This window comes from Rhipicephalus microplus, chromosome 4 (assembly GCF_043290135.1).
Source record: "Rhipicephalus microplus isolate Deutch F79 chromosome 4, USDA_Rmic, whole genome shotgun sequence".
Lineage (NCBI taxonomy): Eukaryota > Metazoa > Arthropoda > Arachnida > Ixodida > Ixodidae > Rhipicephalus > Rhipicephalus microplus.
This window is the reverse complement of record NC_134703.1, coordinates 24,936,253-24,961,057: the sequence shown is the minus strand read 5'-3', so window position 1 is coordinate 24,961,057 and position 24,805 is coordinate 24,936,253. Positions and strand designations below refer to the sequence as shown.

General features: G+C 41.9%; 2 protein-coding genes across 2 annotated transcripts in view; both read right to left on the bottom strand.

Moving 5' to 3' along the window:
• LOC142814134 (uncharacterized) overlaps positions 1–24,805 on the bottom strand; it is a 168,951-nt gene that overhangs the window by 97,704 nt on the left and 46,442 nt on the right. The gene's annotated exons all lie outside the window — the stretch shown is intronic.
• On the bottom strand, positions 764–17,394 carry LOC119171745 (high mobility group protein 20A). Its single transcript, XM_075892356.1, has 8 exons — positions 17,026–17,394; positions 16,876–16,925; positions 15,425–15,631; positions 12,701–12,818; positions 11,454–11,500; positions 9,049–9,133; positions 5,918–6,133; positions 764–1,160 (listed from the first exon to the last, which is right to left on the bottom strand). Exons 1-8 carry the CDS (start codon positions 17,084–17,086, stop codon positions 1,018–1,020), a joined length of 927 nt encoding a protein of 308 aa, XP_075748471.1. The 5' UTR covers positions 17,087–17,394; the 3' UTR covers positions 764–1,017.

Below are 24,805 nucleotides of genomic sequence, written 5' to 3'. Positions count from 1 at the left end.
TGAATTAATTTCATGAAGCTAAACAAGAAACAACAAAAGGTTGACAAGCAATTCCATTATACAGGGTATCATAAAAAGCAAAATTTAACAATTTGCGTATAATTTCTGGCGGAAGAACATAGAACTCTTCTATCTTAAAAATCTCCAAAAAGAAAGCAAACAGATGCAAACTTTTACATGAACTGCATGTGAGTGTTCAATGTTCAATTAACATTGGCACATGTCTGTACTCGTATTGTATCACAAATCAGTGAAGCCAACACGAAAGTGGAAAACAATTATGCATTTTATCAGCCAGTCGGGCAGCCTAGTAAGAATGAAATGCTAGGTACAGAAATGTTTGTTTGTTTTTAACCTTGGCACACTGTAACATTGTATTCATTTTTTGGTTTAACTTTCATTCTCTCTCAAAGCACGGCACTCTCGATTATAGGTTTACACCCTTCCTTGTACTCCACATATTTCATTTATTTATTTTATTTATTACATATTGAAGACAAGCAGGTGGGCAGTTTCAAGAGGACATAATTGATACAATAAGTGGCATAAAAATTGTTTGGGGCGAGTGTTTCATACACTCATAGTGAACACAAGGAGCGACAGAGAAAATTATTTCGTAATAACGCATGTACCGGACAAAAGAGAAAAAATGTTTTACGGTTTGCGAACAATCGCACCCAAGCAATGTACATGCTTTGCTTTTTTGTTTGCCAGCTTTCAGAGCCATTTCAGAAAAAAAAAAAGAAAAACAGGAGCACGGAGACAGGTTATGAGAATGTATTTATTTATTTCATCAGGTCATCACATAAGCATGAGCTATGCACAGCATGCGAACGCTACAAATTCATTTGCACCAGCAAACTACAAGTAGTCTGTTCAACATTATATGAAAAGCATACGTAAAAGTTGATCATGAAAATGTACTTGATCAGTAAGTTATTTTCTAAGGAATTCAATGTTATGTACAGCATGCAAATGCATATATTTGTTTTGCGTTAACATATTAGCAAGCTGTTTTCATCCTTGGTACTCCAAGCGATTAGCTATCTCACGAACAGAAGCAATCAATGCTTCATGTTCCTGTGGTCGGTCCAAGATGATGCTATGAAGTACAGCCATATAGCTGTCTATGTTCTCCAATGTGGCAGTTTCATTTGTTCCTGCAAGTTACAAAGAACATACATACTTTAGTTTGCTTACTGTAATAACAAAGCAAGAAAAAAAGTTAACCTAAAAAGTAGTAAAGTGTCAAGTGAACAACAATAACAGTAATTGGCACTGAACATTTCAGAAGCACATACCTACATGGTGAACCCCAAAATACGCTGCAAAACAGAGCCGCGCAAAGTAGTCTTGACTAGTTAAGGTTCATTTGAATCGAAACACATGTACAAGTGCCATCTACAATCATTCTCCACAAATGAGGCTACCAACATTTCTGAGCAACGAGAACTTCAACTGCATTATACTTGAGTGTGTTCAGGTAAGGACAGACCAAGGGAGGTCCCGACTTTTTTTTTTGTATAGCTCTAAATTTTTTTATACCATCTGAGAAATGTCTCTGTAGCAAGGAATCAACCTCCATTCTGCGAAAATGATTCCTAATTTTTAGGGAAAAATTCACAATTCACTACAGGTAAAAAAAAGGCACTTCTGCAACTTTCAAATTTGCGAAATTTAGAGGCTTATTACTCAAGAATTAACGTATTGCAGTCACCAAAAAATGTTTTCGTAAGTCTACACCAATAGCGCCAATGGGCCAAGAAAAAATTATACTTATGTCACTCATAGTACATTCTTGGAAAATTGCCAAACTGATTTTTGAGCAAATGCCTCTTCAATATGGCTACTGAGTATTTGTTGTTTTGCTAAGCTCTTTCCAGGACACTACTTTCACCCCATAGTGGGAACGCTTGATATTCGGCCAACCTGCTATATCTGTGAGAGACTTATAACTATTCACCATGGCACGGCTATTACAGCAAAATTTCTTGCCCGAAATAACTTTTCTGAATACTTGAAGAGGCGCAAACAGAATACCAAGCTTCAAATGAATTTCATTAGAAACATGGAAATTGACAATCCAAAGAAAAGTGAATCTATTCAGTTTAATGATGGTTTCCAGACTACAGACGAAGTTATCGAAGACATTAACGCAATCGTCTGCGTCCCATAAGCAGTGTCATCACTAAAGCCTCCTCACACGTAAAGGACGGGAATATAGTCTCCTACGCTGGAGCTACTATAAAAAGCATTTGCTCCAGAATTCACACAGCATACAGCATTTAGCAGCCATACTGCAGAGAGAAATTGAGCGAAGCAGACACCAAGAAAATCTTTGATTACTCGAAGAATGAGCTGGACCATTCAAGGCACTGTCCAAACAGGAAAGATGTGTCGGTGGAAACGCACCATATCCACGAAGCGAATGATTATCAGTGGGCAAAGCTCTGGGGGATCATTCGAATAATCATCAGTCCCCTTACAGCACCCAATCGAACATGCAAGTGAGTTACAACATGTGTGTACAATATATGCAATGTTGTTTTGTTGGTCATATAACGTATTGAGGTGAGGACTTCGCTCTCCCTTCATTGAGACTGCCTTATGATCAGTGAAATAAAGGACCAAGGGTTCTTAGATGGGATGTAACCTAGCTGAAATTCGCAAAAACAAGGTATATACACGTCCCCCTAATTGTTGTGGGTTGTTCGTAGTCACATGATAGAACAGGCCAACTCGGGCACTATCCTACAATTCGAGCTGCGATCCTGAGCCAGCCGGTCTGAGAAGTGGCAACCCTTTCTTTCCTCCTTCCTTAATTCTTCTCCATCCTCCCAATTGGCAATCATCAGTACAATCATTCTATCGGATGATTGCACAAGTCTATTGGCAAAAAACATGGCATAGCAATATGCCATATATAACGACGAAGCTTGCCATGATTTCACACATGCTTGCTTTGCTCTGAGAATAATCAAGAATAACATTGAAGACTATTCCGCATTTATGCAAAACTAACACTTTTGAGCAATGGTGCAGCTGCCCATTTTAAAGAATTGCTTAAAACTGCATGAGCTGCAACACAATGAGCTTCAAACAGCCGAGTGGTTTTTTTTTTCGGCTACTTGGCACAGCAAGAATGCCAGCAATGGAGCTGGTGGGCTTGTCAAAGACCTAGCTACACTATATAACCTGTAATTACCCACCACAGCGATCATTCAGAACACAGGCGATTTCGTTAGTATTGCGGCCGGTAAACTAAAAATGTTTTCATGGCGCATACGAAAAAGAGTGAAGTGGAAGACTTCAGAGAATAGAGGAAAGAAAAATGGAAACTTGGCAGAAGGGTGCATGCAATTCAGACAACCCACATGTGGAAACAAAAAATGCGACCAAGAAAATTTTATTATATGTAGCGTGGTGTGCAAACATAAAAGTGGAAAAAGCTGTGATTCTACAATGTGTGAAGCTTGCGTGCCCAATTGAACATTACTCATTCTAGGCGATGAGATCGAGCCATTTATTCTGTGACATAAACCCGTGGTTCTCCTAGTGTCATGACTTCTTCCCACCTGTCTTTCCAACCTATTTTGGTGAATGCAAATTAGTCAATATCTACTAAGGCTTCACAGTTCCTTGATGATGCCACACTACAGTAATGCTTAAGCTATCGGTATATTGACGAAAACCAACTCTAGTCATGGATAAATTTGTTGCTTGATGGAAGAAAATATAGGTAAACATGTCACTGAGTATAATAACAACTTATACCATTGTGCAGTGAAAATCATAGCCGAAAATGAGTGCAGTAATTGTTAAATGTACCAGGAAAATTTTCACAGGCCATTCCTCAGGAAACGGCCCTTGAGTAGTCTTAAAAGAAGTTGAAATAATTTTTCACTGAACAAACGCAAACATCACATTTGGTGCCCCCTTTTTCTACCATGCAACAGCAGAAAATTAGGTCTAGGTGCATTAACACAGTGATAACATTATGCCATACTTTCAACAAAATACCTATTAAACCTCTTTAGCACAGTATACATCGTAAGAAGTGAAGCGAAATGGCTGGCGCGTATGAAACTTTGCACAGTACACAACAAGCTTTCATTTGTATTCACTCTTGCATGCCTGCTGGTACAGACAGGAAAGCCCTAAAAATTCTAGTTTACCTTTCCTATGACTTTTAATGGGTAAACATGGCACAATCTATGTCACTCTTCTTTATTACAACCCAAAAAAAAGAAGCTAAGAAATACAAATTGTCTCTGACATTAATTTGCCCATAAAAACGCCACACATCCCAGTTAAGAGGCTCACTTTTCTCACATAAAACAAAACAATGCCATATATTTTTTACAGTACAATATCAGGCAGTCATTTTTCGGCATTCTTCCCCATTTTCATAATAATCAATGGTGATCATTTCTTCTTAAGTAAACCCTCACATGAATTGATTTTAGTAAGTTTTGCAATTATGATATTTTTGGCATAATATAACAAAGTAATTATGCAGCACTACAGCATACTTTTTAGTTAATTAGCAAAAAAACTTTGACTTGGGACGAATTTTTTTCATTTTCTGCCTCTTAGGGAAAATTGCGAAGAGCAACCCCTAAATTTGGGTTAGCCAAAGGCAGTCACTCAAAAAGCCAACTTTGGCAATTTTACAGAATGTACTGAGAGACATAGGTTTAACTTTTTCTAGACCTATAGTGCTATTGATAGACTTGCAAAAAAAAATAATTTTGGAGACCACAATGTGTCAATTCTTGAATGATAGGCCTCCAAAGTTGAGTGATTTAAAAGTTGCAGAAGTGACGTTTTCCACCAGTAGTGAATAATGAATTTATTTCTACAGACACATAATCATTTTTGCAAACGAAGGTTGATTTTATCCCTTTCTATAGAGACATTTTCTCAACTCATACAAAAATTTAATCAGAACACCCTTGGTCTGTCCATATCTGAGCTCACTGATATTTTACACAACAAAAGCCAATAATTCAGACCCCACTTACATTTCCCCATGCTACAACCACCAAGCCAAGAAGAAATAGCAATTCACTTGACTCAGGTACACTAAAGAATTCCAGGTGGCCAAAACTTCTGGACCCCACTCTATAGCATCTCTCATAATCGATTCATGATTTTAGAAATTATTGATGATACTGTTTTGAGACGACTGCACATCCTTAAACTAAGTCATGTACATGCAGAAGGGTAGTCAATACGCTATGTAGCTGCCAACGACAGCCACAGCCAAACTGTGGGGGCAAGTCACGTCAAGTGACTTAGCATGGAAGGTTGCATTTACAGTTTATGTGCATTGCGCAAGTTCTACACAGCCATCACTCGTTTTTAGGCATACTAAATATAGTGATACATACTGTCCTGGGTTACTTCTGTGGCTGACCAAAAAAGTTTGGTTGAGTGGAATAATGCACATTCAAGCACCACAAAGATCACCTGCAATGTGTACCCTTTCAAGGTTGACTATGAAGCAAAGAAAGTAGTGATAAAAAATTGCTGTCGAGTCACACTCGTTCCGTTTTCACAGCACAGCTGTAAGTTAAAAGTTACAGCACAGCTGTAAGTACAGTACAGTAAGTACAGTACAACTGTAAGTTACAGCACAGCTGTAAGTTAAAAGGAGATGACAATGTAACTTGCCCTGGTCATACTTTCAGCTATCGTTTATTCAATTCGTTTCGGTACCTGTATCGACATGGCTCAAGTTACAAGCAGCAATTCAGTGACGGGCATAATCTGGTATTCGTGCCGTAGTCTCGCATTCCTAGTAAATGAGTCTCCTAGTTATTCACGTGTTCCAGGCAAGTACACAGCTTCGGGCAAGAGCGAATAATCAGCTGGTGACCTTTCATTTTTTTTTTGCTAATGCTGGAGGACTCACCAGGCAATGGAAGGCTCGAGAAACTCGCGGCAAGTTTTGTGCGTAATGCGGCCAAGTGCTGCTGTAGGGCAAGGTTGTTGTTCTTCTGCTGGACCGTCTCCACTTCGAGTTTTTCGATCGCTGCCTTCATGGTGTCAATGTGTTTGCCAAGGATGGCGTTCTGTTCCTCGTACTCTGTGTTGGACTTGCGCAGCTGTCGAAGCTCTGCCTCGCATCCTGAAACATTGTTGAAGCCACTTTAATGCCAGTACTGAGATACACAAAATGACAATCTGCATATATTATACTCACAGAATTAAGCTTAACAGGTAAATATTAATGTAGAACACCTAATAAAATCAATTACTCAAAGGTTACTCGTCGCACAGCTATGCATCAGGTTGCTGCTCACAGTTGAAGGTGTACACTCTGAGCTACACGAAAATGCCCATACTGTGCCACTCTAATCAACTAGAGGGGAACTAGTATGCCAATTTTGAGGAAACAAATTACTTAGATCTAAACTGACATTTAATTACATTAAGATTACAGGTGAAAGCTTTCCAAAAAAAATGAGTTTATAGGATTTGCATCGCTTTATGAAGAAATGAAGTTAAGAGGTGGCAGGAGGGGCAGGCGGTGTTGGCAGTCATCGATTCCGTGAAGCTGATGCTGCATGTTTTTTCTCGAAAACGAAAATGAGAGACGTATATGACAGGTGTAATAATTATACTCGGGCAGAAATGATGAAAACCAACCCAATACCAACAGACGTTAGAGAGAGCGATGTTTACCGTTTTGCTACAAGGTGTTTTTATCCGCTGGGGTGGCAACTGTTGCGTGGTTAGTGCCGCAAGGGCACGGACACGCAGAGACTAATGCATGAATGTTGCCCGAGACGAAAGTGGGACCCCACTCTTTCTTAGACACGAACATACATAGGATGCAAGTAATATGGGGCACCACGCTGTAGTGGCGGCCCAATGAAATAGCTGAATTGTGGCGACCTATACAGCACAGAAAGCAAGTCTTGTTTACCTATTTGTAAAATATTTGTGTGCATGTTCCACCCACTAAAAACATCAATGCAAGATATTGTGCACTGTTGGATGACGAAATTTTCAATAATTTGTACAACAATGTGTTTCGGCTCAGGAGACAACTATGGCTCGTTTTGGAAGCTTCCCATCACTACAAACTGCCCAGACAACAGCTTTCACAATGCCCGACTATTTTAACCTTTCAATGTGATAGCATTAAGGAACCTGTGCTATAGATTATCCATGTCGTTGCCATTATTGTTCATGAGGAGATAATAAGAATTACATGAATTTAAAGACAGAAAACCATGATATGATTATGAGGGATGCCATAGAGGAGCTCCAGGAATTTCAACAACAAGGGGCTCTTGGACATGTATCTAAATCTAAATACACGATCCTCCAGCACTTTCAGCTCTACTGAAAATGCGGACGCCGTGGCCGGGATTCAATCCTGCGACCTGTAGGTCACCAGTCAGGCATCGTAACTACAGGTCACCGAAGTGGCTATGCTCATGAGTGGAAAAACCTGATAGGTACAAAGAATAGAAATTGGGGTTTGCACTGAAACTGAACCCAGGCATTCTGCTTAGTAGTCAAGTATTCTGGCTACAAAGCCAGTCAAATGCTCGAAAATGTTTCACAAAAAGACCCTACAGAGACATCAAGTCAGATATGACATCACGTCTGTTTGAAAGCTGCCAACCAATTTAAAAACAACTCGCCCATAATTCACAATCATCAGCCACAGGGTCTACAGAGTATTACGTAACAAACATGGTGGCAAAAGTATGTGTATTTGTCTATTTGCAGCAAAAACAACCAATACAGGTGTGCAAGCAGTGGCAGGCAAGGAACAAAAGAAAGCCTTTTTTGAAACTCTACTTAAATACTGCATTAGCATAACCACCAACACACTCTCTATATTTCTAATCAAATAACCTAAACTACTGTGCTATCTCATTGTCCAAGTCTGTAACTCATTGTACAGTCAAACACCGCTTTAACAAACTCTGCTACAATGGAATTACCGCTTCAAAAAATGTTCTTCGATTCCCCACCCCACATCCCACAGGCACTAATGTACTAAATCTTTCTCCACAACAAACCACTCTTTTATTGTTCTCACGGTTCAAGGAAATTTTCTGGGGACACGAGTTACTCGACGAGCCACAAATCGAGCCACGCTAACTAGTAAATTGAAATGACACTTTTTTTTGCTTAATAACAGTATGGGAAAAAAACGTACACACTACAGCGGCTGTCTTTGCATTTACATTTTATTTCTCGTGCTGCCTCTAACAGAAAATTCTTATTAGCTGGCCCACATTCAGAGTCTACATTAGGCATTTTCTTGGTTATTGAACAGCTAAAACAATCGTAAATGCACAAAGATTGACCGAAGTCCACAAAACCTTCCAAATTCTGTAAGACCATGACCCCATGGGGGACACCATCGTTTGTGGTTAATGACGATACTCTACAGCACTTCGTGAAGCATAGAGTTATGCTGTGAAAGCCCACGAACTTGGCTAGCCAAAGCCTAACCGAATTCACACGTCCGATATTGGCTGCTGGCTCTTTTTTCTTTTCTTTTCACATGTTCTGGGGCCTTAGCAGTGTTAGTCCTGGTCAGTCCCCGCCTCGTGCTTCATCTCAGTAGGTCAGTAGTCCAGCACCTTGTTACCTCTGACCTGGGTAACTTTTTTTTTTTTTTTTCGCTCCATAGCAGCAAGGGCTTATGGCCACACCAGAGAGTAAGAAATAGAAGTTTGTTTTGCTAGAGCAGAAGGCGGAAATAATTGTGGTCGCAGCAGCAGTACAAAAAAAGGATGTATCACTGAAGAATATGGTATCTCCCCGAGCTCACTGTGAACGATACTGAAGTCCGCAGCGAGCATCTTAAATGCCCTAACGTCGAGCACATCTGCCCAACGGAGGAAGACGACCCAGCCAGCCCACGAAGAGCTTGACTAGGCAGTGTATGACTGGTTTTGCGAAACGAGGGCTAAGCAGATGCCGATCAGCAGCAGCCTATCTTTTCCATTATCCACTTATTAAACTAATGAATCACTAAAACCAACATCACAAGAGCCTTCCATTGATGCTGACCCTTGTTGTAGTCAAGGAACTCCTCTGTGAAAATGGGAATGTTGTAGCCAGGTAGTTCATCTTTCTTGCTGTCTTCAGTTACTGCCTACAAAGAAAGAAAATGGTGAGACTGTTTTAAGTATGGTAGTGCGTGTGTTTTGAAAGTGAATCCAGTAGTGATAATACATGTCAAAACTCTAGACCAAATAAAGGCCTTTCTTTTACTGCTACTACTACTACTACTACTACTACTACTACTACTACTACTACTACTACTACTACTACTACTACTACTATTACTACTACTTCTACTACTACTACTACTACTACTAGTGTTATATTCGCCAACCATTTATTTGTACTAAGTGGCAATCACCAAAATGTTGAGATAATTGAAAGTCCAAATAAAAAAATTGACTTGCAAAAAAAGCACTTTTACCGGCCCACTAGCCAGAAAAATTCGTCTGCACATACATGCACACACGCTTACGCTCAGCCAGTGTTTGGCCATCTCCGTGGGCCGACAACAATAGCACTGTTACAGCCTGTGCTCATTCGGCATTTGATGGCTGTGATGCAAACGGTGCGTCATTACAGTCACTGTCCACCTGCGCTGGTTCGAGCACCTGATACACTATCTCATCATCTTATAACTCGGCAAAATCCCCTAGGCAACTTCGAAGTGGACCGCTGTCCATCTGTCAAATATTCACTGCTTTTTTTTCCTCCATCGTCAGTGTCTAATGAATGCCACGTTTCTTGATTAGTTGTGATGGTACAAATGCAATGGCTGGCATTTGCATGCCATACAACACACAATAGAGCAAGACACAAAGCATGAGATGCAGATCAGGTCTAATCACAGAAACAACTGACAATAAAAATGTAGCAAACCCAAAATAAATGATGCGCCAAGTTGACTCTGAACATGGCTTGACTAGCCTGGAGTATAAAGTTGGGCATGTTGGTAAGACATAGTAGATCGACGTAGCGCGTTTAGAAACATAGGACAAGGGAAGGGACAGAAGGGAGCGCTCCCTTCTGTCCCTTCCCTTGTCCTATGTTTCTAAACGCGCTACGTCGATCTACTTGACTAGCCATTTCGCTGTAATAGACATTAAATGCATAGTTTACAGGCTAAAGCCAAAAGGCAACCATTACGCAGTGCAAACAAACATAGTATTTGAAATACGTAATTATAATTCCTGAGGGGACCACTCACACGACCTACAGACAGCCAGTACAACCTTTCTGTGCTGGCAACCTAGCCAGCAGAGAATATCGTACCATACAACAGCACACCTGATCAGCCAGCCAGAGTCTGAAAAAATCAAATAGCGCACTGTGGGGCATCGTAATTTTCAGTTGTCAGTTAACATTTCAATGGGACGAGAGGTAGCGACACAAAAGTGTCTGAACAAACAAGCATGTATGAATTTTCAGCGTCCAAACAAACGGTCAATGACTGCAATTTTGCCTGAAAATGGCCTGCATGGCACCGTCAAACACAAAGCCAATTAATAGTCTACTGCACGCACTAGCACTTTGATCAAGACAAGGTGGCAACAGAACAAAGAGCATTCTTTGAACATAGCTTAATGACAATAGACATTAATGTTTGCCTAGGAAACAATGTTTTCTTCTGATACTATTCTGTTCGGAATACTTCAATTAAGTACTTTGAAGGAAGACTATGCTGAATGTTTTGTATCACACTGTGTTTGCAATGGTTAGCAGTGTGCCCCTATAGGTGGCAGCTTCACAGGCCAATATTAGAGGTTGTTCCACGTTTACAGCATCAACTTGTTCAGAATTCTTTTCTATAGTTCATGCTAGCTGTGCGTGTATGTTAGAAACGAGATTGAAAGTCTTGTTTATACTATTTTCTTACGATCGCAAAACCCGTGTGCAAGAGTCAGGGGCGCATTAGACGTGGGAAAATATCCCACCTTTTTGAACAGAGATACTGGTAATCTGCCATTCGTGATGTGAGTGTACCTGCCTGATGCACTCCAACTTATTCTAATTCTTCTAGTTATTTCAGCTTTGTTTTTTGTAACTGCAATAACTGTATGACCTCAATAGATGTACTCTTCCTTACTTCCAATGCTACATTTTGCACACAGCTGTTCTCTTCAAAGACTACCGAACATTTCTTTAGCTTTCTGCACATTCAATTCTGCTTTGCCTGCCCAATTCAGTCATCCCGCTTTACCATCGATCCCGCTATTTACACAGCAAGGCAATGTCATCAGCAAAGTACGCATAACTAAAGCATTCTCCATTCACTCTTGCCTTCTACTATTCCAAACCCAAAAAGCTGAAAACTTTAAATAAACACAACAAATATCATTTAACCACTTATCCCATTTTAACTTGAAACCGACAAAGAAAGCACGCAAAATGTTGAGAGAATCAACACTTACATCAGCTGCTGTGCCATTCGTAGTGGCTGCTGCACTGGCATCATCACCTGAGCATGATGGACACTAACTGTTAGCAGTTTTCCAGTGTAGCTTTCAATGAGTAACACACGCCATAAAAGCAACCACCACTGCACTTGAACAAAGTCAAAGCTGGTTGCATTCCCACGAGCATAACACTTTATTCACAGCCATGGGAGTCTCATAAGAGATCGGTCGCTTCTTCATTATATACTGTACATGCTTCAGTACAAATTCAGTACCACAATTATGAAAAAAAAAAGCAGTTGAACGGACTCTCAATCTCAAAAATGGCATATTAGGAATTTACATGTCAAGATGACATGAGCTAGAAAATAAATATTGCTTTGCAGGGAGCATCACAAATACAATAGTGCCTCGTTAAGCCACTTTTTTTTTTTTTTTTGTTAAAGGGACAAGAGTACAGCTGAGACACCCTTACAGCAAACAACTTACGGAAATCGCTACGGGGGGACACTACACCAGTTTTTAATTTTAATTGCCTTCGTGTCCCACAAGGAAATAGCTAAATTTGAGGGCATACAGGAAAGTATAGAATTTGTTGTTTTAATTCTTGAATGTTATAAGTGCACTGCAGGGTGATAACCGTAAAGTGGTGAAGAAATCAGCTGACATTCCGAAAAACGAATCCCTCAAGCAACAAAATCAAATCTCAAAGGTAGTGCTTTCGCACAGTACAGCAACAGGGCGCTCGTTTCAGCTAGAGATTTTAAGACTGCCATGTGGCGCCTTGGTGTTTTTTTTTTTTTTTTTTTTTTTGCACTTCAGGTTGGTGCTGTATCTTGTTTGACAAATGAAATAATTGAGAGGAATATTCAGCTTCGAAGCCCTCGCTGCGCAGTTGGGTACTAGAGCATGGACAACAGCATGTCCAATGTGGCCTTGCTCAATTTACAAGAAGAAAACACAGCAGTGGCTTTGAATTTCTTTCTGTACCATAGTGAATACCAAAATGTCCTTCACTTCCAGTAAAGACTTCAGAGGTGGCAGTTTGAAATAGAAATTTCGTGCTCAAATGTGCATTCGAAGCCCAATTTTTTCGTACAGAAGAAAAATGTGGCAGACACGCCCTATCTCATTCAGCAGTTCAATGCAATCACATTTTTTCTTGGCTTCACCCCACTTTACAAAAAAAAATTATGACTGTAAAGAATTTGTTGCACATCCACACGTGCATTGTGAGAGGGAACGAGTATGGCTAGAAATACCTTTTGCTTTTTTCTCATGCTGCTTCTTTGTGAACATTCTGTATGCCTCTGTCTGCTGGTACTGCTCCAGCTCCTTCGTGTAACGCTCCCGGTCTTTCTCAGCTTCGTCCAAATATTTCTGCACAGAGCAAATACAATTGTTCACACTGCTGTAGAAGAATTATGTCGGTAAAAATAACAACACTCATTAATAACTAAGTAAGTAAAAGACAACCCCAGCGGCACTCCCAGCAGTGCACTTAGATTAAGCATCACACAAAAAGCACCACAAGTGTCGTCAACACAACAGTCCTATTGATTTCCGTCAATGTACAATTTCAGCAGGCTCATTCACTATTATACGAAAAGCAACTTCCCATCTGGATGATTTATGGCTGTATTAAACACAAGTAACCTTGTACTTTTGTCAATAAAAGTATCTCACGTGGTTTGCGATGAAGTGTAAGCTACGGGAAACCTAAGGTTGGCATAGAGATGATCTAACATGCTTTTCAGTAAATCCAAAACAACAAAAGAAGTTGCCTAACAGTCATGCCACGAAGTCGAAAGCGCAGAAAACTTTTGCGGGTTATGTGTGTCTGTTTTAGTGTTTTGTTTACATGATTGTAGGAAATCACTAACTAAAGAAGCAGTGGTCTCACATTGTTGCTTTCATGTACTCGAATAGCATTCCTTTAGTACTGAAAAAAAAATTCAGTACATAAAAGCGCAATGATATGACCCAAGAATATGTCAACCATTCCACAAAACTAGCGGAGTACGCCTGCAGTATGCTAGACATGTCTGCATGCTCCACACAAATTCACGGGCACATTAAGAGTCCTACTATTTGAATAACGAGTGTGAGTGCGGTCAATCTTGCACCAATGTAGAAGGAATCAAACAAAAAAGAAACCTTCAATGATGCTGATTTATTGATCTACTAGTAACACAGAAAGTGTTACGAAGAACCACAACCTGTGAGGCAATAGCCACAAATAAAATCAACCAAAATAAAAAAAATTGTTTGGTTTAGACAGACACTACAGGGAACAGAAATTTGAGCTGTAGTATTATAAAAAAAAAATTGATTTTCTACAACACAATAGGGACACTAAGACTGCAAGATGTTTGGTAAGCCAGCAAAAGACAAAGACAAAAGAAAGGTGGCACCGACACCACATTGAAGCGACTGCAGCAGTTCAAATGATTACAAGAATTTGGAAAGCTTCTGTTGTGGTATAGTAAATATTAATTATTGGTGAAGATTGACCATATTCAAAGAGTTAAGGAAGCAAATAGTATTTATTTTTTAAGCTTCCAAAATATTTGCTGAATGCTATAGCACAACCCCAAACAAGAACAAAAGAAAGAGAATCCTTTAAAATCTGCACTCTGTAGACTGGAAGAACAATCGTAACTAGCATCAAAATTAGGCTGTTTTAACTTCAATGGTGATGTTCCAGGGCTATGAAAATGAAAATAAATAAGGATGTCTAAAATGTTACCACAGGGAGATTTAAACCCTGGTCCCTTAGGCCTGAAGCTTTCTGGTGTAACCACTATAGCAAAGGCATCTTACAGGCAAGTTCTTAGGTATATGTGGCAAAATCGCCATATGATTATGAGGCTTGCTGAATAGAAGACTCTGAATTAACATTGACCACCTGGGGTTCATTAAAATACACCTTGATCGAAGCACAACAATGCTCTTGGACTTTAATTTCCATCAAAACTGCCATGGCCGGAAATCAACACCATGTACTGAAGCATGACAGCACGGCATGTCTGACCAAGCAAAAGAGATTGCCTTTGTAAGTGTCTCGTATGCAAGCCCACGCTTTTAGACACTTGTTAGATTTTTACAATGCTGGTGGCTTCCTAAAGGCGCATTTACACTAGAGAGACAGGACACCGATTTTAGTCTGCAGGCTGTTTTTGAAAGTGTCTTTTCTCTTGTCGTCGGCCTATGTACACTGCAAAGACACAAACAGTCCTCCGGTGGTCTATCGAAGACCCCGCCTTGTCGTGATCACAGTCTTTTGTTGGCTAATTCTGTAGTCCCATTGGAAGCTCACGCCACCCGTGCAGCCCCCGCCATAACCCGCAGTGACGAGGGACGGGGGTGATGGACACAATAGCGAAGCGAAGAAAAGACTTCCGTTGGGTGCTCGACCTGCCTATTTAGATGCCGCCTAAGGCTCGGAGAGGTCATTGTTAACTCCCGCAAGATTACCCCCTTCGGGGTCGTTTGAAGCAAAGACATGGGGAAAGTTTTTGCTCAGCCGGCGATCTCTTGAAGACATGCCGACACCGACGACAGGTCAGCGAATACGTTTTGCCGGTGTTTTCAGTTTCTCATCATGTAACACCACAACGACATGCTGTCTTTTCAGGCGCCGTCGTGAGCCTAGTGTGACCAGGAGGTCTGGCAACTTTGTCGGCGGGCGACTCACCGGCCGATGGTCTGCGTTTGCCTCGCGTCTTTGGCGGGCTCGTGTCAATGTCGTGTCACTCTAGTGTAAACGCGCTATGAACAACATTCTTTATGCAAGCCAGTGCGTTTAGATGCTTGACGCGTTTCACAACACCGACAGAGTGCCACCAGGTTGCAGCTGAATCTAATGTGGGTGCACAAATGTACCACACAAAAATAACCAACAATTCTTGTACAGCTTCTACTGTAGTTACTTTTACATTATTTTTGCTAGATTATAGTGTATAATGTGACGAGAACTGCATTGCCTGTTTCTCCTGTGGACTAAGCTTGCTCCACTCAATGGCCAGGAGCTTTGTGACATCTGGAAAGTTGGCTGTAGGGTTCGCAGCTCGGACGGCCTCTCGCCGATCGTTCAGGAAACGGACGTAGCCCGTCAGCGGTCGTTCCGGAGCGTTGACATCACGTGCCCTCTTTCTCCGTTTACCTTTGGTCCACTTGGGCTTCTTCTTTGGCTGAAAACGACAAAAATACAACAGTTACTGGTGCTCTCAGCTGCAAGTATCTCAAGCTTGCTTGCCCAACCTTTTGTTGGCGCAATTCTAGCAATGCCTACCAACTCTGTTGGAGCCCTCAACCCTTACTCCGCTCCTGCTGCACTCATTCGTCAGTGAAAAGTAACTTAACGGCCAACAGCTGCAATACTACTTTATTAACCCCTTCAACTATTTTGAACCAGCACAGCTCATCCTCACCAAACTGTGCCCAAGCCATTTTGGACGAGTGTGGCGTGTTAGCTTGAGATAAGATCTTCCCACGAGTGTTCTGAATGAGACTTGCTCATTTCCAGGCTAGTTCGTGCAACACTCCACAGATGACAGCGTTTGCTTGGCAATTAATTGTAGTTTAGCCACAATATCACATTTTTCAATGGCTTGTTTCTAGAAAATGTACACAAAAGGCGACGCATGTGTTGCTCGTGCATCATTGTGGGAAATAAGCCTTTCATCATCGTACAGCTCTTTAGGCGCTAATTACTCAGACACCTTTACTTTCAGTAGAGTCATCAAAGTTTATTTGGATGACTTGATGTGTTATATTCGCCAGTTTCTCAGCAAGGATTTTTTTTTTTTCACTAAACACACTAACAGGCCATAGGACAATAAAATCTGTTATGCTAATTTGAATTATTGTACATTTGAATTTTTTTTACATCGAGCATGCTTTTTAGAAGCAAAAGATTTTACATCAAAGTACAAAAAAGTATACTTTTAGACAGGAAATCTAAAAAAAAAAATAACAGTGAAGGGGTTAATCTGTGAAAAAAAAGAGGATATGCATAAGATGCCAAAGAAAAAAAACGGAAATATCGAGGAAAAGCAGCAAAATTCAAACTATCTTGATAGATCGTAAGCCCAGGACTTCTGAACTCAAATGGCGAGTGAGATATTTAATTTCGAATGTTAACAAGCACAAGGACTTTTTAATGACGTGAGTACTATGATAATCAACCAGATGACATGTAGTTGCTCGTGAATGCATACCAATTAAATATTTTTAAATGGTTTTATTACAAGCGGCAAAATTGTCGCAGCTGATGCGGTTAATATGAGCCTAGAACCGCGGCAGTTTGGCCTGGAACCGTGACGATCGGGCCTGGAATGCGATTGCGAGTGCCCTGCGATATCGGGTTGTACAACGTTTTGGCATCAACGTGAAAGCTAAACTGCTACCTTACAGCTTCGCAGCTTTCACTTACGTCGCTTGGCTCAGCAGGATCGGTCGTTGTGGAGGCACCGTTATCATTACCTGCAAAATATATTCAGTCAGAGAACCGGGCACAAAAGGCATCTTCAGGAAAACATGGAAACAGCTGAAGGGGCAACAAAAGCGAAAGCGACGACGATACCTGAACATCCCACAACTGCTGGCTCTTCACTCTTTGCTTCAAGGCCTTCCGATTTTTCCATCTTACTCGGACGATTACGAATTAAGTAAACAAGAAGTCAGTGTGTTCAATATCAAGCGATTCACTGAGAACGGCCTCTGTGATGCTATTTACTGTTAAGCGTTGCACTACAGTTCAGCAAAAAATGTACCATCCAATACGCAACAAACAGTCATCAACGTAAACCGGCCGCTTCAGACAAGAGCACACTTTGTATTTGAAGGATACTGTCAGTTAAATAGCGCACATTTAAGAAGACGCCAAACAATGCAGACTTTTTTTTTGTCTGCCGCAGCGCTTGGCATCTGCTCCGTCTTGGCTTGGATGAGCTTCTTTTGAGTGTGGCTTGAAAATTTCTGCCGGAACGGCACATGCAGAGAGAACACGACCTACTGTATTGCACTGACCTGCCCAGTGAGCGAAGCGCCAGCACGCCCTTTCTGGTACTGGTGCTTGCCGCTTTGCGCTCTGTAGCGCGACAACTTACCCCATCCGCACCGGTTGCTGACGGCCAAAACATAGGCCGCCGCGCTTTTTTTTTTTCTTTGTCGTTTGCTCGCGTGACACTGGGAGAAAAGCAGCAATGTTTACGCGTGCATACACTCTGGACGATTGAAAAAAAATGAATAAAAGCCTCTTTTTGAATAAACTTAATAGTGTAATGACGATCTTTTGCCACAGTCTCCTCGTGCCGAGCTGCGATAGACGCGTGCAGGTAAGTGCAGTTTGTACACCAGCGAAGCGAAGTTTTTTGGTGCAAATGAACCATCACGGTGGTGTGCTGCGTGCCTTTCTGCGAATCAAGGCAAGGGAAGACATCTGATGTCACTTTTCATGAGCTTCCAGAGACCGAGGTTGGTGAAAAATGCAACGAGGTCATTTCCAGAAAGGGTAAGTCTGCTCAACTAGGCGTTGTCTGGCATGCTGAAAATATAATGGGTTGTAAATGACGTGTCTTTAAATGAGTGAGTTGCTGGGCTGGTTGGTGGTGCATGACAGACTGAGACACATATTAACGCAAAAAAATAAATAAACCAACAACCTCAAGAAAGTAAATGACGACGTGCTATACTCACAACTTTTTATTAGCAAAAAAAAAAAGAAAAGATGACAAGAGTGCACATATGAAAGCCATGTCACTACATGTGGTTATGCAACTAGGTTTTCAAACACACCCATTGTGGGAAGAAGCAGCTTCTTCGAGATTGCTTCGGTAGTTTAATTACATTACCAAAAAGAGCAGAGATCGTTGCATAAGTGAATATTTATCCTCTGTCGCTTAATTAGTTCGACCTCGAACTTGAATTTATGTGCTACCGCGTCTGATATAAACGTGTTAGTTTACCCATATACGCGCATGCATGACAAAAGGACATATACGAGAAAACTTTTCTCCTAATGAAAAGTTGTGAGTAGCGTCTGTCCTTGTCTTCTTTCTTGTGGCCATCTGTTTTATTTAGTGCTAATGTATCTCAGCCAGTTACGTGTGTCATATAGTTAACGAGGTGAAGTCATACGCTCACTTCATAACTGTGTTTTATTCACTTCGCCACCATGGTATAAACTTCTAATTGCATGATATACTCCTTAGAAAAGAACAAGAAATTTTGTATTTTATTCACAACATTTTGGTGAATGTTCTTCTTTCTTTCAATGTGCTGGCAATGAAGTTTGGCTCCCAAATTACAGGTCGAATGTGTGCAGTATGCACTTTGCTCCAAACGACTATAAGCCGGGACTAAAGACAAAAAGACTGGAAACATTGACGGCACAGCATCCGCTTTCACACCCAAGGTACATGGTGCCACCCGTCGCAAAAGTCCGCCCACCTTGAAACGTTCAAATGTTCAGGAACATGGATCCTGCCCAAAGAAAAAAAGTGGCTAACAATGGTTAATGCTTGGCGTCGCCCCACAGCTCTTGCATACAAATTGGACCAATGAAAACGAATTTCAAGGAAATGCGTATAACAGAACGCAATTTTTTAATGCAGGAAGAAAACAGGTTCAGCCCCGGCGCAGCAGAGCTTGACATCGAGCGACATGTCATCAGTACCGTCCGCAAACACAACTGCGGGACAATCCTTAGACTTTATGCACCCTTTACCGAATTTGAACGCACAGAACCACCTGAAACTGCACCTGGCGACAAAGTAAAAAAAAAAAAGACCAGCGCTCCTTGACCACGCAAACAACTATAACCAGCCAGAAGATGCGCCGTGTGATAACTTCTGCAAAATCATCGTGCCGGAAATGCCAAACCATGGCAAGGGATAATGCTGAATTAAAAGCGCAAATAACCAAGCTGAACCGTGAAGTTGCAGAGGTTAATCTTCTCTCCAAAAGAGCAAACGCTGCAGTCTTGCGGGTAAAGTTGTTTGCTGTTGTTGTTTGCTGTTGGAGCTGTTTCGTTTCAAAGCAGTTGCAGAGCGTTTTTTATTGATTATTCATGTACCTGCGATCTACATTTGCCATTTGATACGAAGGTATTTATGCACAATATTGTCTGTATTGGGTTGTTTTCTATGCGCGCTGGATGCCGCAGCCACTGTCAAATGTCATAGTCCTTGCTTTTTCTTCTCCAGACAGTAAATTCAATCCAACTGAGTGTGCGACAAGTCTAACACTGTATACATGTGCAGCCGGTATCATGAGTTAAATAAACATTTGGTGGGCCAGCACTTTTTATAACCTGTCTCTGTCATCATTCTTTCTTGTTTTTCACGCTGATACACGTGTTCGTATCTGATTTGCGGTGCTATTTGAAAAATAATGCACTGAAATGTCAAATAAAATGCAAAAGAAGACTCTCAAAGTCACATGAAATAAAAAGATTCAAGATACCCGCCATATTTACTCAATGCGTGATGAAATTCTTCTCGAACCGGCGGTAACCCATGCATTTCCATGCATCCACCAGCGTTCAGGATGGATGGATGGATGTGGCTGTACCCTTTAGATCGGGCGGTGGCTAAGCCACCTAGCTGTAATACTTAGTGAATTAACCATTAGATTTATCTTTTTTTCCCTTTAAATAGTAAAGTTGGACGGGTACTTTGAAGGGAAGGGTTTAATTTTCACTCGTGCCTTGACTTTAGCCACCAATTAGATAACCTCCTTCTAGTTAAGTTTACCCGCTTAAAGTCTATTTTGCCCTCCCTGTCCCTAAACCCCAGTGCTTTGAAAAACTCTGCGCCATCATCCTGAACTATAGGGTGAAGCCCTTTACAGAACATTATCAAGTGTTCGGCAGTTTCTTCTTCCTCTCCACACGCACTGCATACTGTGTCTACCCCTTCGTATTTGCCCCGATATGTCTTTGTTCGCAATACTCCCGTCCTGGCCTCAAACAGTAGAGAACTACCCCGAGTATTATCCTAGATCCTTTCTTTGTCAATTTCCTGCTTAAAAGCTCGATAGATCTCTAGTGCGGACTTCTTAATCATGCCGATTCTCCACATGTCAGTCTCCGTTTCCTTCACTTTCTTCTTAACCGATAGTTCTTTTTGGTTTGGCCCCCTGCTGTTTTCTAAGTATTTACCAGTCAATTTCCTGGTTCGCTTCCTCCATTTTGTATCGACATTCTTCATGTACAAGTAGCTGAAAACCTTCCTAGACCAACGCTCCTCCCCCATCTCTCTCAATCGCTTCTCAAATTTTATCTTGCTGCTAGCTTCCCTGCCCTCAAATGATGTCCATCCCATATCACCTTGTACTCCCTGATTTGGTGTATTCCCGTGAGCTCCTAAAGCAAGCCTACCTATTCCACGTTGTTTAATTTCTAATCTTGCTTGAACTTCTGACCTCATGCACAAGACTGCATTGCCGAACGTCAGCCCAGGAACCATGACCCCTTTCCATATTCCTCTCACAACATCATACCTATAGTAATTCCACAGTGCCCTATTTTTCATCACTGCTGCATTCCTGTTACCTTTAGTCCTCACGTATATTTTGTGTTCCTTAGGTACTCGGTCCCATTGCTTATCCATACGCCCAGATATTTGTATTTATCTGTTATCTCTCGCGTGACTTCCTGTATTCTAAGCTCACTACCTTCGTTATCATTAAAAATCGTGACTGCCGATTTTTCCTTACTGAATCTAAAATCTAACCTATCTCCCTCATTACCGCAGATGTCCATCAATCTCTGCAAATCTTCTTTGTTGTCGGCCATTAACACTATATCATCTGTGTACATTAATGCTGGTAGTGCCTGATCAATGAGTTTTCCTTGATTGACTAAAGAGAGGTTGAAGCCAAGTCCACTTCCCTCTAATTTGCCTCTAATCCTTGTAGGTACATCATGAATAACAAGGGTGACAGTGGACACCCCTGCCTAAGTACCCGTTTCACATCTGTGGGCTTAGATACCTGTTTTTCCCACTTTATAACTACCTTGTTACTTTTATAGATTTCCTTTAAAAGTTTAGTGACTCCATCTTCCACACCCAGTGTGTCTAGTATTCCCCACAAGTACTCTTGAACCACGCTATCGTACGCTCCCTTGATATCCAAAAATGCTAGCCACAGGGGCCCGAGTTCTTTTTCTGCTATTTCGATGTACTCCGTCAGTGAGAACAGATTGTCTTCCAACCTCCTGTGTTTCCGAAACCCATTCTGCAGTTCCCCCAGCACCCCCTCATCCTCTATCCATGCCTACAGTCTTTCCTTTATAATCTGCATCGCCAGCCTGTAGGCCACTGATGTCACTGTTATGGGACGGTGGTTGTTTATGTCCTGTGGTAACTCGAGCGCCCCCTAGGCGGTGAAGTTCGGCATTCGAGCCAGCGCAAGCAGCTCCGTAGACCGCCGCCAGCTGGGCAGGTCAGGAGTACAGTAGGTCGTGAGAGAGAATTCTATACATTTCATTTATACATCATATGTAGCTAGAATTTTTGTTTAAATATTTGGTGATGGTATTGAGCTCTAAGTGTACTATGCTTGATTTACTGTCACGCAATGCGTTGGTGCAAAAAAAAAAAAAACTAAAGAAAGAAGCTTTGCTGAGGACCCGTTGTTACCTGATATTTCCCTAGTTTCTTCCCTAGTTGCAATAGTGACAGGCTGACAGCTGTTTCTAATGAAAATTTGCCTGCACACGTCTTAACTTATATTAAAGTGTACTTAAATTTACTCCTTGTCATTAATGTAATCAAGTGTTCTCAACTGCTGCTTCGACGTCCTATTGACACGATGATAGTTATAGCGCGAAAACAGAACGACGACAAAGGGACAAGAAGGCCATGTCATACCAACTAGCCCAAACTGCCACACTTCTAAGTGCTATTGACGGTGATTGATTGATTGATTGATTGATTGATTGATTGATTGATTGATTGATATGTGCGGTTTAACGTCCCAAAACCACCATATGATTATGAGAGACGCCGTAGTGGTGGGCTCCAGAAATTTCGACCACCTGGGGTGCTTTAACGTGCACCCAAATCTGAGCACACGGGCCTACATTTCCGCTTTCATTGGAAATGCAGCCGCAGCAGCCGTAATTCGACTCCGCGACTTGCGGGTCAGCAGCCGAGTACCTTCGCCACTAAACCACCGCGGCGGGGCAGTCCTATGGACGTTGCGCACCACATAATTTTTTTCGACCAGTCTGTGTGTACAAATATGCAACTACGAAGCCGTTTGCAGTTGCTCGCACATTTCCAAGTGTTGCTGACGTGACTGCGTGCGTGTCTTTGGCGTCCGCACAAAGACCATGCACAGACTGCCGGCAGTTTCAACGGGTAAAGTGACGTGAGGCCAAAGGTGAGGCGAAATACCGTAGCTGAAAAGGCACAGCTATAGACACGTTTTCGTGCTACAAGTGCTCCAGCAAAATTGCACTGTTCCAGCATTTGTTCCTTGAAGTCGTGATGGTGAGTTACCTTAGTTGCACTGTATCAAAGAAAAAAAAATATTTACGTTGACGTTGGTTGCATTTGTGCAGTACATGGTACATTGTTTTCCTTACGCATGTATATATGCTGAATCGCGCACGACACGCGCTGTATAACTGGCGGCATCGATGGCGTGATGCTGCAAAATATTTAATGTTGAAGGGCTTCTGAAGCCCCCGAAATTTTTTATACTATGATTTAACCTTTTGGGTGATACTAAAGTACTTATAAGCCTCTGTATCGACCGCCAGTTGCCAAAATTAGTTGCTCTACAAATACCCCCCCCCCCCCCCCACACACAAAAAAAATCCTGGGTACGGCCCTGCTCAGGCAAAGCCGGGTAGAGTGTGCCCTAGGCAGTAATTTGGCATACCGACCCGAAAACACTATCGCACACAACAGTAGCGTACATCCACAAGTTTCTTCTATAGGTAGGGAAGGGGGGGGGGGGGCAGGCGCACGATATTTCAACTATAATTACTTCGCGTGTGTGCTTGTATACGTATACACATGCAAAATGGAACAACTTCGGGTCAGCAACCACACACCCTTCCTAGATATGCCACTGGCGCACGCACGCAAACACATACTAAACACACACCGTTAGTATTGAACGGCTGTGGTCTCTCGAACTGTCGCCGCGTGGGTGTGATTCCGTGTGAAACAATGACCGCCACGTCCCCGAGCTCAAATGGACCCCTGCAAAAGTGAGAAGCTACGGTCGCTGGTAGCGGCTGTGAATCTTCACTTCTTTGTCGGAACAAAGGATTCTGGGTCATTGGCCGAGCCCATCCTCAGCCCAGAAGGCTTTGAAAGCTTTGCTGCGCTTTTTGCGGACAACTAGCCTCAGAGACAGACTTTAGTGTCTTATACTCTTTGATGTTGCCTTTCCTCTGTCGCATTTTTTTTTGTAATTTCTCCCTCTCTTCGCAACATTTCTTTTTAATATCTTTCATTCCCCTCACCCCTTTTCCCAGCACAGGGTAGCCAGCCGGTCTAAGAACTGGCTAACCTCCCTGTCTTCCCACTTAAACTTTCTTCCTCCCTTCACTTCATTTAGTTTTTGCGTCGTCGTGGCGCCGTAATGTTATGCTTACTTGTCAAGAAAATTGCCCCCCTCGAAAAAAAATTAAACTTCTGTTTATTCCTATCAGGGATTTTATCTCGCAACTTGCAATGTTGCAACATGCAGAATACCTAACTGCAGCCAAACACGTACACGCTGCACAAATAGACACCTCAAGATTCGGTGCCGAACACGCAACAAATCTTTTTATGGAAGCACAAGCATATCCGTCTGTGAGTTCGTGTGTCATGTTAAGCATAGCTTTCAATCTTCCATTGCAAATATGACGAGCTTGGCACAGCGCCAGAAAGGCTGTCGGTCGCCATGTTTCGCGATGTTATATTCACCATCTTGCCAGCTTTCATTGGTTCATTGCCCCACTGCTTCTCCGACTGGCTTACAATGGCATGATGACTGAATTTGACAATATTGAGAATATCGTCCAGGGGTGCATCCAGAAAAAGATGTTTGCTGTGGCGTGGAGGAGAGGGTAAGGCGCTTTTATGCATGCTCGTGCGAGCGTCCACCCTTATACTTACGGGATGGAGGTTGACGTCCCTTTTCCCTATTGCGCCAAATGATAGATAGCATCTTACCCGCGACAGTGGTCGCACCCGAGAATATGGTTATAGCTGTGGGCATTCTGAAATGTATGCGCAGATATCAGCATCAGGGAATGTGTACTGTGCGGATTGCTTGCACTAAGGTCACTGAAGCCGCGTTGTTGGACCACCGCACGGTTAGACGCGAAGTTTGTAAAGTCAGGTTAATGTTAT